Source organism: Pseudorasbora parva, chromosome 15, assembly GCF_024679245.1.
Source record: "Pseudorasbora parva isolate DD20220531a chromosome 15, ASM2467924v1, whole genome shotgun sequence".
NCBI lineage: Eukaryota > Metazoa > Chordata > Actinopteri > Cypriniformes > Gobionidae > Pseudorasbora > Pseudorasbora parva.
Window position 1 is genome coordinate 45,921,904 of NC_090186.1, and position 16,447 is coordinate 45,938,350.

Sequence of the window (16,447 nt, forward strand, 5' to 3'; positions counted from 1 at the left end):
TCTCACACTAACATCATCACAGTTCAGCATGTTGGTGAGGTGAGACTGTTTCGTGGCTGTGTTTGTGTGTGTGTGTGTGTGTACTCCCACATGCAGTTTGCAACTCCAAGCCCCCCGTCCTGCCTTTTCTGAAAGATAAAGCATCTTGTGGATTGTGTGTTGAGACAAAGCCATTTCCTAACCACATTTACAGTCTTGTTGTCCATTTCTCACAACACTTTTTGCGGAATATTGACATTTGCAAAAAGATGTTGAGTTTTAGAGAAAGTTATGTCTCTTATTGCTTGCACTTTTAGGATTACAGGAAGAGGTGATGCGTCAATGAGATCCAGTCTGGCCATAAACTGATGTGCCATGTCAGTCACTTGCAGACTCCATTCTCCAGCGATGTTAAACTTGTGGCCCAGATAGTTATAGGTCTCATGTCTAGAGTACACTCTGAGTGGCTGGTCTAAGATGCCAACAGAGGGAGGTTGGTCGGCCTTTGACCTATACCAGCCGCCGCTCCTCCTCTCATAGAAGACTGCACATTTACTGTGCTTTACATGTAGGCCAGACCATGTCAGGAATCTGTCAGTGCATGACAACATGTTTTTAATCACACCTTCATCTCGAGATGCGACGACCACATCATCAGCATAACCCTGGACTGGGTTCGGAGACAGCACGTGGGGCGGGGCATGTGCACACAGCCATTTTAGCCATTGATTTATTGCAATAATAAAGTTTACAGCACTCCATGGACAGCCAGTTTTGATTCCTACCTCCAGTGGTATTGGTCTGGTGAGATCTTTTCCACAGATCACTTGTAGGTAGGAGTCACAATACACATCCTTTATTATGTCCACGTAGATCTTCGGGAGCTGTATCTCTTCTAAAGCATCAATCATGACTCTATGAGGCAATGTGCTGAAGGCATCTCTGAAGTCAAGGAAGACGATGTATATCTTAGAAGATTCATCCTTAAAATCATCAATGGCAGTCTTTAAGCAAAAAACATATTCATTCATGCCTTGTCGCTCAATGTAAGCTTTTTGTTTATTAGACAGAATTCCCGTATCAACCAACCATGGTAATATTCTTGAAAGCAAGCACTTCATAAAGACTTTATATACAGATGGCAGTAGAGAGATGTCCCTCCATGTCGAGGGGTCTTCTGGTACATTGTCTTTCTTCGCTATTCTACCTCCCGCAGGTACTGCAGTTCTCTTTCAATCCAGTCGGCCGGGTTTGTAACATGGACTGATTTAGATCGCGCTTTATCTTCCAGTGGTTCTTCAAAGTTCTTCAAATCCGCATTACATACTTAAGCAACGGTAGTCCAAGCTGTCCTCCATCTGTGCGTTTTATGGAAATCTCCGGTGAGTACAAAGTTTCTTTTTTCTTGTCATCGTTTTGTATCCAGGCTTTTTCTAAATTGTCTTTTGTGATATATTGATATATTGGATATTGGAAATGTGTCCACTCATTTTCTGTCAGCAGTCGTTCATAATCCAACAGGTCTGTAGATAGACTGCTACAGGCCGACAGTAGATGTTCTGGGGTAGGATCCAGGACTCGCCGGTGGTGTTTGTAAATTTTGCCACTTTGTATCGCCTGCTTAAAGGCTACTTTAATGGAAGTTATCAAACTCATAATCAGGAGTGCTGTGTGCAAACTCATATCAGAAGATTCTCTACATTTACGGCGGCAGTTACGACAGGTGTTTGTTTCCGTCCAATGCGACCGGAAGTCTCACACACACACACACACACACACACACACACACACACACACACACACACACACACACACACACACACACACACACACACACACACACACACACACACTGAATGATCATTTTTATACAGAGAGCTCAGGTGGTTTTGTATATCAGGTACCAATCACTGATTTAATAAACTGATGTAAATTCACACGTCATGTGCCTACAGGAACCTTAACCAATGTAAACTTTACCCAGAAACCAATGGAGCAGTCACATGACTCACACGTGTCACTTACCTCATCAATGGACTTTTTACTTTCATCGTTATCATCATCCACATCGCTCTCTGCGTCTGCTTCACCTGATGGACACAGGCATCACATCACTACGCTCAGTTTGGGGAGCATGGATCAATTTATCCCACTTCACGCTCAACAACAAACCTTTGTCATCGGCCAGACCAGCGTTATTTGATATCGAGCCACTCGTTTTATCAATGGACTTCATTCCCTGTAATCTTCTTTCGCCTCTCTCAGTCCCATCTGCATGAACGCTGTCTGGCGTGTCCTGATGCGTCGACCCTGTCACAGAAATACCTCTCGAATTATTATTCAGGACAACAGAGACAGTTACTAAAGTTTTCAGGTTCACCAGCACCTGTAAAAACACCAAGGCTGTACTAATCATTGAGGACTAAAATAATTAAAACCAGGAACTAGTGCAGCGCTGAACTCACACACAATGATTTGGAAGAAGCGAAAGATGTTAGATTATTGGAGAAAAAAACTGCAAGGCGGTCATTTTATTCTACCTGTCTGTTGTTGATTGGATGTTGAGCAGTGGCTTGAAAGAAAGGGGTGGGGTTTAATCCGACTGAATGATTGGACAATCTTGCATATGTCACAGAGAGAAGTAAGCCATTAAATATGACCAGAAAGAAATATGCAGGGTTGACAAAAAAAAAAAAAAAAAAACACTATTGCCAAAAGTATTGGGCCACCCCTTCAGATCATGGAGTTCAGGTGTTCAATCCTTTCATGGCCACAGGTGTATAAATCAAGCACTAGGTATGCAGACACTCCTGCAATTGGGAGCAACAGCAACTCAGCCATGAAGTGTTAGGCCACGTAAAATCCCAGAGCGGGGTCAGCACATGCTGAGGGTCACAGTGCGCCGAAGTTAGCAGCTTTCTGCAGAGTCAACAGCTCTAGACCTCCAGACTTCTGTTGCCTTCAGATTAGAGCTTAGATCGGGCTCAAAAAATCAAGCCTGACTCTACCCGAGCACGTTGTGTCCAAACCCAGCCCGGCCCGACACATTAACTGAAATTATGAGCCCGAGACCGATTTAGACCCGATTTTTTTTAATGCGTGGGCGTTCTGAAGAGAACGAGCCTGTAATGAGCCGAGCAAAGCGAAGCGGACCAGTGTGACTCATGTTAAAACTAACACTGATAAACTGAAATGAGCTGATGACATCACTGTTTTCTCCAGAGCAACTGTACAGCCGAATCAAATTTTGTTGCAATAGTCCTGTTTAACACTGTGAAGCTGCTTTGAAACGATTGTCATTGTAAAAGCGTGATATAAATAAAGCTGACTTGAGGTGATCCGCAGGCGCACTCATGAACCACTCACCGGTAAAATGATGTTCAAATCCAGCTCAGACATTTATCTGTAGCTTACTTTGTTGTAGCCATATTTTTTCATATTTATGTTTAAATTTTATAATATTATTTTTACATTTCATCTGATTATGATAAGATGTTAAGATGCGATGATCAGAAATGATTTTGGTGGTTATATTTAGTTTAATATTAAGTTTTGTTTTGTAGAAAGCATTTCTTTCATTTTGTTTAAATTGTATCTTAATTTTAATAAAGGTTTCTTCTGCAAATTGCCTGTATTTAATAAATAAGAAGCAAACTGCAGACTATAATCGTGACGTGAAGTCGCGGGAGTGATCGCTTTCATTGCTCATGAACTGGAGCGTCTCATACATAAACTGAAACTCAGCAGCTGCTCGCCTCAGACATGAGAAATATGCGTATAGAAAGCTTGAAATGTCCACTTTTAAATGAAACTACTCGAAACGAAAATATTTAATTAAGCAAAACGTTTCTGTTCAGAAGACTGTGCTTTATCACTGCACGAGCTGTGAGTTTAACGTGCATTTTAAAACTGATCCGGACTTGTGCAACTTTGTAGCCTAACACATTTGTTTCTTAGTTTTAGTATTAGTTCTTACTTTGCAAAAAATATGTTATTTCTGATTATAGCTAGCGTTCTGCCCACCCAATTAGACTAATAAACTTCCTGTCCCAGCATGACTGCGCTCCAGTGCACAAAGCGTCGGTCCATAAAGACATGGATGAGGAGTTTGGTGTGGAGGAACTGGACTGGCCTGCACAGAGTCCTGAGCTCAACCCGATAGAACAGCTTTGGGATGAATTAGAGCGGAGACTGAGAGCCAGGCCTTCTCGTCCAACATCAGTGCCTGACCTCACAAATGAGCTTCTAGAAGAATGGGCAAAAATCCCCATAAACACACTCCTAAACCTTGAGGAAAGCCTTCCCAGAAGAGCTGGAGCTGTTAGAGAGGGTGGGCCGACTCCAGATTAAACCCAACAGGTTGAGAATGTGATGGCATTAAAACTCATGTGCTTGTGAATGCAGGCGTCACAACAATTTTGTAATGTAGTATATTTAAGGCGAATTTACATTACATACCAATCAACTCCTGCATCCTTTGGCATCCTTGCTGTTATGTTGATGCACACATTAAACATTATTGCTGGACATGAACACAAACCAAGATAAAATAACTTCTGTGCTCAGTGGTAAAGACAAAAAGCACTAATGCAAGGAGTTTACACAGACAGCACATGCACTGAAGCGGATCGGTCAGCAGGGGGCAGTGTGAGACCGGTGTTGGTCGTCCCCGAGCATAAGCATCCACAACAGCCAACAAACGGTGCTCACAAATGGCTTTAAAAGAGCAATAGAGCTCTAAAAATATGATGTTTGCACACAGATGTGAAGGATCTCGTTAACCGAGGGAAACACATTACCCCTGCTTCAAATGCATTACTAAAGAAGTACAGACGCTCTGATTCGGAGGGGTTCAGTACCTGCACTGGGGGACGAGGGCTCACACACACTGGATGTGTCGCTGCAGGCGCTGGATGTCTGCTGGGTCAGCCTCTTCTTCCCACTGCCGTCAGCTTTGTGGGAATTCTTCTTGTTTTTGATGAGGATTTTGCCCATCAGGTCCACTGGGCTCGGCAGAGGAACGCCGGCCTCCAGCTGAACACATGAGAAAAACCCAGGAAAACCTTTGACTTTCATTGGATTAGAACAAACAGATATTGTAACTTTTAAAAGGCCAGTTCTTCCAAAAATGTAATTCTGTCATCATTGGCATGTCTAACCCGTTTCTTCTGACCACTGTGGATCTGAAGTCTCAGTCTGATCTCCTGACGCTTCGGCGGCTCACTATACACATGAGCTTAATCTGACACCAGCAGACACACACACACACACACACACACACACACACACACACACACACACACACACACACACACACACACACACACACACACACACACACACACACACACACACAGCTCTCTTTGATTTCATTTATTTAAATGATGACAGAATGATCATTTTTAAAGAACTTAAGTTTCCCTTTCATTGAGAAGTCACACCTCTTCACAACTACAGCTCAAGAGCTCATAGAGATGAATGACAACTGGAGGAAACAACAGTGTGTGTGTGTGTGTGTGTGTGTGTGTGTGTGTGTGTGTGTGTGTGTGTGTGTGTGTGTGTGTGTGTGTGTGTGTGTGTGTGTGTGTGTGTGTATGAGTGTATGAGTGATCAGGTTTTTTTTACTCACAGGATATTTCTCCAGTGAGTCTGTGAGCAATGCATCTCCAAATATTGATCGACAATACTCCGCCATCTTTGCCTGCTGTTTGGGACTGAGACACCAACAGAGTGTAAGAATTCTTTGCACTATATTATTTGAGCATTTATATTATTGTAATGTTTGAATGATGTGAAAAGAGCTTTGGCACTTACGAGTCCACGTGGTTCTCAAAGGACAGAATGACGGGGAACGGGGACGTCTTGAAGGCAGTCTCTGCTATGGCCTCAATCACCTCCTGAAAACATGAGACACGTCAGAGCGGCGCGTAACTGGGGCTTTATCTGTGTGAGATCATGATCTGTCTCTTCATACAGCGGATAAAGGAGTGTGTTCTGGCACGCTTCATCCCTGTTCTTCATCAATGGTATTCCATCTATCCCAGCATCTCAGGGAAACACACCAGTCCATCTCAGAGAAACACACCAGTCCATCTCAGAGAAACACACCAGTCCATCTCAGGGAAACACACCAGTCCATCTCAGAGAAACACACCAGTCCATCTCAGGGAAACACACCAGTCCATCTCAGGGAAACACACCAGTCCATCTCAGAGAAACACACCAGTCCATCTCAGAGAAACACACCAGTCCACCTCAGGGAAACACACCAGTCCATCTCAGGGAAACACACCAGTCCATCTCAGAGAAACACACCAGTCCATCTCAGAGAAACACACCAGTCCATCTCAGAGAAACACACCAGTCCATCTCAGAGAAACACACCAGTCCATCTCAGAGAAACACACCAGTCCATCTCAGAGAAACACACCAGTCCATCTCAGGGAAACACACCAGTCCATCTCAGAGAAACACACCAGTCCATCTCAGAGAAACACACCAGTCCATCTCAGAGAAACACACCAGTCCATCTCAGAGAAACACACCAGTCCATCTCAGAGAAACACACCAGTCCATCTCAGAGAAACACACCAGTCCATCTCAGGGAAACACACCAGTCCATCTCAGAGAAACACACCAGTCCATCTCAGAGAAACACACCAGTCCATCTCAGAGAAACACACCAGTCCATCTCAGAGAAACACACCAGTCCATCTCAGAGAAACACACCAGTCCATCTCAGAGAAACACACCAGTCCATCTCAGAGAAACACACCAGTCCATCTCAGAGAAACACACCAGTCCATCTCAGAGAAACACACCAGTCCATCTCAGAGAAACACACCAGTCCATCTCAGAGAAACACACCAGTCCATCTCAGGGAAACACACCAGTCCATCTCAGGGAAACACACCAGTCCATCTCAGGGAAACACACCAGTCCATCTCAGGGAAACACACCAGTCCATCTCAGGGAAACACACCAGTCCATCTCAGGGAAACACACCAGTCCATCTCAGAGAAACACACCAGTCCATCTCAGAGAAACACACCAGTCCATCTCAGGGAAACACACCAGTCCATCTCAGGGAAACACACCAGTCCATCTCAGGGAAACACACCAGTCCATCTCAGAGAAACACACCAGTCCATCTCAGAGAAACACACCAGTCCATCTCAGAGAAACACACCAGTCCATCTCAGAGAAACACACCAGTCCATCTCAGAGAAACACACCAGTCCATCTCAGGGAAACACACCAGTCCATCTCAGGGAAACACACCAGTCCATCTCAGGGAAACACACCAGTCCATCTCAGGGAAACACACCAGTCCATCTCAGAGAAACACACCAGTCCATCTCAGAGAAACACACCAGTCCATCTCAGGGAAACACACCAGTCCATCTCAGGGAAACACACCAGTCCATCTCAGAGAAACACACCAGTCCATCTCAGGGAAACACACCAGTCCATCTCAGAGAAACACACCAGTCCATCTCAGGGAAACACACCAGTCCATCTCAGAGAAACACACCAGTCCATCTCAGAGAAACACACCAGTCCATCTCAGGGAAACACACCAGTCCATCTCAGAGAAACACACCAGTCCATCTCAGGGAAACACACCAGTCCATCTCAGAGAAACACACCAGTCCATCTCAGGGAAACACACCAGTCCATCTCAGAGAAACACACCAGTCCATCTCAGAGAAACACACCAGTCCATCTCAGAGAAACACACCAGTCCATCTCAGAGAAACACACCAGTCCATCTCAGGGAAACACACCAGTCCATCTCAGAGAAACACACCAGTCCATCTCAGGGAAACACACCAGTCCATCTCAGAGAAACACACCAGTCCATCTCAGGGAAACACACCAGTCCATCTCAGAGAAACACACCAGTCCATCTCAGAGAAACACACCAGTCCATCTCAGAGAAACACACCAGTCCATCTCAGAGAAACACACCAGTCCATCTCAGGGAAACACACCAGTCCATCTCAGAGAAACACAGTCCATCTCAGGGAAACACACCAGTCCATCTCAGGGAAACACACCAGTCCATCTCAGAGAAACACACCAGTCCATCTCAGGGAAACACACCAGTCCATCTCAGAGAAACACACCAGTCCATCTCAGGGAAACACACCAGTCCATCTCAGGGAAACACACCAGTCCATCTCAGGGAAACACACCAGTCCATCTCAGAGAAACACACCAGTCCATCTCAGGGAAACACACCAGTCCATCTCAGGGAAACACACCAGTCCATCTCAGAGAAACACACCAGTCCATCTCAGGGAAACACACCAGTCCATCTCAGGGAAACACACCAGTCCATCTCAGGGAAACACACCAGTCCATCTCAGGGAAACACACCAGTCCATCTCAGGGAAACACACCAGTCCATCTCAGGGAAACACACCAGTCCATCTCAGGGAAACACACCAGTCCATCTCAGAGAAACACACCAGTCCATCTCAGGGAAACACACCAGTCCATCTCAGAGAAACACACCAGTCCATCTCAGAGAAACACACCAGTCCATCTCAGAGAAACACACCAGTCCATCTCAGAGAAACACACCAGTCCATCTCAGAGAAACACACCAGTCCATCTCAGGGAAACACACCAGTCCATCTCAGAGAAACACACCAGTCCATCTCAGAGAAACACACCAGTCCATCTCAGGGAAACACACCAGTCCATCTCAGGTCACTTATTCTAATCCATAACATTTTGCTTTCAACATTACGACCTGATGGTGGTGCTATCTGCTTAAACACGACCGTGCTGACGTGATATCTTCGGTCCCGGGTCTGTATATCTTCACATGTTCATGCCTTGCGGTTTTGGCCTGAATGTTCTATTAAATCTCAAACCTCACAAGGCAGATAAATGGATTGTCTGTGAATGTACCTTGAAGGAGATCTCAGAGGTCATGGTGAAGCCATGTGTGATCACTGGCTCCTCATCCGTGGTTCGGCCCTTCCAGCAGTCGAGCTCCACACAGCGGCATCCGGACAGCAGAACCTGCCTGTAGATCTCCACGGAGGAGTTCCCGGCCAGCTGACCCGCTGCAGAGAGCGCATATCAGAGCATTAGTCCACCTGCACATCCGCTCAGAAGAAAGGCAATGCTAACCTTTACCGAAGGTGTGTGTGTCTGTGTGTGTGTGTGTGTTTCCCCTGCACATCCGCTCAGAAGAAATGCAATGCTACCCTTTATTGAAGGTGTGTGTGTGTGTGTGTGTGTGTGTGTGTGTATGTGTGTGTGTGTGTGTGTGTATGTATGTGTGTATGTGTGTTTCCCCTGCACATCCGCTGAGAAGAAATGCAATGCTAACCCTTTATTGAAAGTGTGTGTGTGTGTGTGTGTGTGTGTGTGTGTGTGTGTATGTGTGTTTCAGCCACCATAGGGAGCATGCAAATATGGAGACGAAGATGTTTCGTTGATCCTCAGTGTTTCAAGCGTTAGAAATGGAAGGACTTGTAAAAGCATGTGAGCCCCGGACTCCCCGGATGACTCTTCCCAGAGTATTTGGATCTTATCTTTTGCAATATCTATCAGATCCAAATTAAAGTATTTAAATGTGTTTTACCTGCACATCCGCTGAGAAGAAATGCAACGCTAACCATTAAACAAAGGTGGGTTACATCACAGAAATCCCGTTTCCCAGTGATTATGCCCTTCCTGTCTGATTGGATAAATGACTCTGGAAATGCATTAGTAAGACGTCTCGTGTTTTATTGTACATGTGAGTAGATTGAGTGCTGAAACCGAGTCTAACTGAAGTACGGCCATTAGCACAAATGATACGGACATCAATATCATAATTCTGCAACTAAGTAAGTGCAAAACCCACCGGGACATTTTAGTCATCCATCATCCCTGGAATGGCTAATTGTAAATGCATTAGCATCTGAAACAACATTCCCACTGGAGCATCTGTTCAAACCACCAATGACACACACTGAGGGTTTTCTGGATGCTTAAGACAGAAGAATGAAGATAGAAACAGCAATTAAAAACCCAAAGAACATCCCTGATGGCTGAGGGTGTATGGTTGCCTTCACTGACCAACACATTTCCGGAGGAAGAGGGACATTCTCTCAAAATACATATTCTTAAAAGGAAGATATTCTGTTGACATAATGTCCTTATGGGCCAGAAGCTTCTGGAAGAGTTTACTGTACAGCTGATCAGCTTAGAGCTGAGATCAATGAAGCCACATATTTAACTTTAGACAGTAATGAAAATAAAGCTATAAGGGACAGAAGTACAATGTGTTCAGTGGATTATACTGCTGTTTAACAACATGCCCAGCTGACAAAATATCTTTCCAGAAATATTACAGTATATAAAAACTCCATAAAACACGTCTGGAAGTTTTGAGTTTTGAAAGTGACATGGGATCTTTATACAGTCCATGAGACAAAGACTGTAGGTGTGGTGTGAGTCGTGTGATTGGCTGACCTGTGAGGTAGGTGTGGTGTGAGTCGTGTGATTGGCTGACCTGTGAGGTAGGTGTGGTGTGGGTCGTCTGATTGGCTGACCTGTGAGGTAGGTGTGGTGTGAGTCGTGTGATTGGCTGACCTGTGAGGTAGGTGTGGTGTGAGTCGTTTGATTGGCTGACCTGTGAGGTAGGTGTGGTGTGAGTCGTCTGATTGGCTGACCTGTGAGGTAGGTGTGGTGTGAGTCGTCTGATTGGCTGACCTGTGAGGTAGGTGTGGTGTGAGTCGTTTGATTGGCTGACCTGTGAGGTAGGTGTGGTGTGAGTCGTTTGATTGGCTGACCTTTGAGGTAGGTGTGGTGTGAGTCGTCTGATTGGCTGACCTGTGAGGTAGGTGTGGTGTGAGTCGTGTGATTGGCTGACCTGTGAGGTAGGTGTGGTGTGAGTCGTCTGATTGGCTGACCTGTGAGGTAGGTGTGGTGTGAGTCGTCTGATTGGCTGACCTGTGAGGTAGGTGTGGTGTGAGTCGTCTGATTGGCTGACCTGTGAGGTAGGTGTTGTGTGAGGAGTTGATGAAGTAATGTGAGAGGGGCAGCGTCATGTCTTCACTCTGGTCCAGCTTCTCCGGAGGGATGATACTGTTCTCTTCTCCACTCAGGTATCTGGCGAATCCCTCCACCGAGATCTGCCCTGCACCACAAAACAACCACATCAACAATCCTGTGAAGCGGCAGATAGGACCTGTGGATGGTTCCCTTCTCCCTGAGATCCACCGTCCCGCAGCTATTAAAGCTCTTCAGGAACACTGGAGGTGTGTTTGGGGCAGGAACAGGGACCGGCCGAGCACCTCTGATCTCTAATCTCAGTGTAAGAAGCACTGCAGTCCTCCACGCTGTGAGCGTTTGCTCGTTAAAATGCCAACAGTGAGTGAGTTCAACAGAAGTGACAGCTCTGGCCGCTTCCCATCGAGTCCCTGCTCATGCGTCTCTAAGGTGGAGTCTAGCGCATGTCCCGCCGTCCCTCTGGCCACTTTAGGCTAATTAATCCTGCCGTGCCCTCTGTAGACTCCCACTGCCTAATTAACACAGTTCCTCCTCTAATGAGGCAGCAAAGGGTGGCTTTCATCTCAGCAGAGCGCTCACCTTTCCAGCCTCGTGAGGGAACACCATGGAGGAAGACTTCATTAAAGCCTCGCGCTCCGGACGGGGGACGCAGGAGGACAGTCTTAAACACAAACACCCCTGATGGCTCGAGACGCCTCCTGCACAGTGTTCTCGAGTTTATAACTCCTAACACTCATTTACACAATTTACTGATCTTCTTCTTACAGTTAAACAGACTCTGTCACTGTGATGTAAATGAGCTGGTTTGTGATTGGTGTAGTCCACATTAATAGAGGTCATATGTTAATGAGCTCACGACTGTGGTGTTGCGGACAGACTGGAGAGAGTACGTTTGTGGTTCTGACTGTCATAGTGCTGGGCGGTATACCTTTCATACCGAATACCGGTATTTATTGTTGTTATGATATGAATTTTGATGATGCCGCAATACCGGTATAAGTCGCTTAAACAATGTTGGGAACGCGGCGCAGCGACACTGTTTATAGACGGATCCCATTTCACTGTTGACGCAGCTGAGATCGCAAGGCTGAATCCGAAATCGCCCACTGAAGCATCATTTACTTTCCCCTGCATTATCCACTAATATTGTTGACTTGAGGATTGAATGAACACGAGTGTGTGAAGTCGGACAGCTGTTGTGTGTACATCTGTACAGTCATTATGGCAGTGCAATGTGAGACTGAATGAGTGCACTCAATAATGGTCTAAAAATAAACTAACAGTGTGTATGCGCACATATTTCATCATGTCTTCTTTAAATAAAATTTATAATAATAATAATAATAATAATAATAATAATAATAAATATAGCTGCAAGCAGCCATTATCGGGGCCAAGCGCAAAGAAGAAGACAAGACATGCCAGCATGGCTGGAAGTCTCAAGCCAACTGCAACAATGAGCCATTAAGGACCTATTAAGTTGATTTTAGGCAAAATAGCAGTCAAATTTTAAATACAGTCAATAATAATGGTTTAATGGTTTATCACTTTCGACCAATAGGTGTCACTGTTACGAAACTGATGTGGTTTTGTCAGATTGAGATGACAATGACACATGCAAAGTTTGGTGTCAATATGTCAAAGCATTGCAGAGATACAGCCTCAAGAGTAATTTTTGCATCATGGCTCAACTCTGTTGCAGTGGTATATGAAAACTGTTTTGTCTATCAATCCGAAATCCATAACTATTTGTCAGCATGGTCTGAAGACGATACGGATCAATTTTGGTGAAAATCGGACAAACGGTCTAGGATGAGTTTGAAAAAGTAGGTTTTTAACAAATAACAAGACGGAGGACAGATAGGTTTGCAAAATATGGCACAATTGGTATCCATGTTCTCGGCATGAGCCATTGACTGTATTATGACCAGTTTCATTACAATGGGTTAATTTAATCAAAAGTTATTTGCATTTCTGTACATTTTATTACAACTTTTGACCACAAGGTGGCGCTACCCCGAAACTTTTTGAGTATCTTCAGGACATGGAGCGGAAGACACATACCGAGTTTTGTAACGATACGCTAATGCATTCTTAAATTATAGCATTAGCATTTTAAACCATAATACTGCATTGAAGTCAATGGGAATTTCATGTTTTGTTTTATTATAGCGCCACCAAGAGGCACAATCCCACCAATTTTTTTATGTGTCCTCATAGTGAGCCCATACATATGTGTGTCAAGTTTGGTGAAAATATCTCATTTTGTTTTGGAGTTATAGACATTTATATGAAAAAACACGTAAAAAAGGACTGACACCTGACTTTGATTGGATTTTACTACCCCTTACTATCAATATTTTGAGATTTGGGCATTAGCGTATAGCTATCAACCTATGTTTCCGAACTTCTGAGGCTGGTTTCGTCTCGATCGGACTAGCGGTTTCGAAGATATCAGCAAATGTTTTTTAAGCACTAAATTACAACTCTGCGCAAACCATATGCCGAAACCTGGCAAGTCTGGTATCGTTGGAGTCGGCAAGGATTCAGGAGACCAAAAAACACACTCCCATCAAAATATGTCAACCACACCCAAAGTTATAAGCGTTTGAAAAAAAAAATTCTCCACTAGGTGGCGCTGTTTCGAAACTTCTCAGGCTACTTCAGGGCATCGTGGTGATGACCCATACCAAGTTTCATAACAATCTGTTCATGCGTTCATAAAATACAGCATTTTTGCACATAATTCAAAATGGCCGACATCCAAAATGGCCGACATGGTAAAATTGGATATCAGTCGACTCGGCATGACGCCCTGAATCTAATGAGACCAATTTTATGATTTTTGGATAAACGGTTCAGAAGTTATAAGCCAAAATATGCATTTTTCGTATCTCCGGACCAGTAGGTGGCGCTGCGCCGAAACGCTGCATGTTGCTTCAGGTCATGCTTGTGATGACATGTACCAAGTTTGGTTTGAATACGATAAAGCGTTGCGGAGATATAGCCTTTAGTGTGTTTTTGCAACCTCCACGTAAAATTTGTTTGTGCGTTTATTGAAAACGATTGGACGAATCAACTTGAATTCCATAACTTTTTGTCAACATGCTCTGAAGATGATCTGTTTCAATTTTCGTGAAAATCGGAGCAACGGCCTAGGAGGAGTTCGAAAAAGTAGGTTTTTCAGAAAATTCAAAATGGCGGGAAAATTTGCATACCGGAAAATGACATCATAGGGTGAAATCGAATCGTCTTGAGCCAAGGAATCCGATGAAAAAAGAATTTTGTTTCTAGCCCTTAGGGGTCAAAAGTTATAAGCATAAATATGAGTGAAACTTTGGACAGGTGGTGGCGCTAGAGGGATTGAGTTAGAGGCACCAAATTTGCTATAGTGACAGCTCAGACTGGCCTCTATGAGTGTGCCAAATTTCACAACTTTTTACCATACGGTTCTATGGGCTGCCAGAGACTCCTATGGCGGAAGAAAAAGAAGAAGAAGAAGAAGAAGCAGAAATATAGCTGCAAGCAGCCATTATCGGGGCCAAGCGCAAAGAAGAAGACAAGACATGCCAGCATGGCTGGAAGTCTCAAGCCAACTGCAACAATGAGCCATTAAGGACCTATTAAGTTGATTTTAGGCAAAATAGCAGTAAAATTTTAAATACAGTCAATAATAATGGTTTAATGGTTTATCACTTTCGACCAATAGGTGTCACTGTTACGAAACTGATGTGGTTTAGTCAGATTGAGATGACAATGACACATGCAAAGTTTGGTGTCAATATGTCAAAGCATTGCAGAGATACAGCCTCAAGAGTCATTTTTGCATCATGGCTCAACTCTGTTGCAGTGGTATATGAAAACTGTTTTGTCTATCAATCCGAAATCCATAAGTATTTGTCAGCATGGTCTGAAGACGATACGGATCAATTTTGGTGAAAATCGGACAAACGGTCTAGGATGAGTTTGAAAAAGTAGATTTTTAACAAATAACAAGATGGAGCACAGATATGTTTGCAAAATATGGCAAAATTGGTATCTATCTTCTCGGCATGAGCCAATGAATGTATTATGACCAGTCTCATTACAATAGGCTAATTTAATCAAAAGTTATTAGCATTTTTGTACATTTTATTACAACTTTTGACCACAAGGTGGCGCTGCCCCGAAACTTTTTGAATATCTTCGGGACATAGAGCGGAAGACACATACCGAGTTTTGTAATGATACACTAGTGCATTCTTAAATTATAGCATTAGCATTTTAAACCGTAATACTGCATTGAAGTCAATGGGAATTTCATGTTTTGTTTTATTATAGCGCCACCAAGAGGCACAATCCCACCAATTTTTTTATGTGTCCTCGTAGTGAGCCCATACATATGTGTGTCAAGTTTGGTGAAAATATCTCATTTTGTTTTGGAGTTATAGACATTTATATGAAAAAACACGTAAAAAATGACTGACACCTGACTTTGATCGGATTTTACTACCCCTTACTATCAATATTTTGAGATTTGGGCATTAGCGTGTGGCTATCGACCTATGTTTCCGAACTTCTGAGGCTGGTTTCGTCTCGATCGGACTAGCGGTTTCGAAGATATCAGCAAATGTTTTTTAAGCACTAAATTACAACTCTGCGCAAACCATATGCCGAAACCTGGCAAGTCTGGTATCGTTGGAGTCGGCAAGGATTCAGGAGACCAAAAAACACACTCCCATCAAAATATGTCAACCACACCCAAAGTTATAAGCGTTTGAAAAAAAAAATTCTCCACTAGGTGGCGCTGTTTCGAAACTTCTCAAGCTACTTCAGGGCATCGTGGTGATGACCCATACCAAGTTTCATAACAATCTGTTCATGCGTTCATAAAATACAGCATTTTTGCACATAATTCAAAATGGCCGACATCCAAAATGGCCGACATGGTAAAATTGGATATCAGTCGACTCGGCATGACGCCCTGAATCTAATGAGACCAATTTTATGATTTTTGGATAAACGGTTCAGAAGTTATAAGCCAAAATAGGCATTTTTCGTATCTCCGGACAGGTAGGTGGCGCTGCGCCGAAACGCTGCATGTTGCTTCAAGTCATGCTTGTGATGACATGTACCAAGGTTGGTTTGAATACGATAAAGCGTTGCGGAGATATAGCCTTTAGTGTGTTTTTGCAACCTCCACGTAAAATTTGTTTGTGCGTTTATTGAAAACGATTGGACGAATCAACTTGAATTCCATAACTTTTTGTCAACATGCTCTGAAGATGATCTGTTTCAATTTTCGTGAAAATCGGAGCAACGGCCTAGGAGGAGTTCGAAAAAGTAGGTTTTTCAGAAAATTCAAAATGGCGGGAAAATTTGCATACCGGAAAATGACATCATAGGGTGAAATCGAATCGGCTTGAGCCAAGGAATCCGATGAAAAAAGAATTTTGTTTCTAGCCCTTAG

The 16,447-nt window shown here is 43.9% G+C and overlaps 1 protein-coding gene across 5 annotated transcripts in view; it reads right to left on the minus strand.

The window, feature by feature from the left end:
* The window catches only part of plcb1l (phospholipase C beta 1-like), a 140,993-nt gene that overhangs the window by 44,303 nt on the left and 80,243 nt on the right, over positions 1-16,447 (minus strand). For all 5 annotated transcript variants that reach the window (XM_067418424.1, XM_067418422.1, XM_067418423.1 and 2 more), the window contains 7 exons: positions 10,979-11,125; positions 8,902-9,059; positions 5,794-5,876; positions 5,609-5,693; positions 4,839-5,013; positions 2,152-2,289; positions 2,005-2,069 (listed from right to left, as the gene is read on the minus strand). In XM_067418424.1, the coding sequence (XP_067274525.1) occupies positions 2,005-2,069; positions 2,152-2,289; positions 4,839-5,013; positions 5,609-5,693; positions 5,794-5,876; positions 8,902-9,059; positions 10,979-11,125 (851 nt within the window). The remainder of the gene's footprint in view (positions 1-2,004; positions 2,070-2,151; positions 2,290-4,838; positions 5,014-5,608; positions 5,694-5,793; positions 5,877-8,901; positions 9,060-10,978; positions 11,126-16,447) is intronic.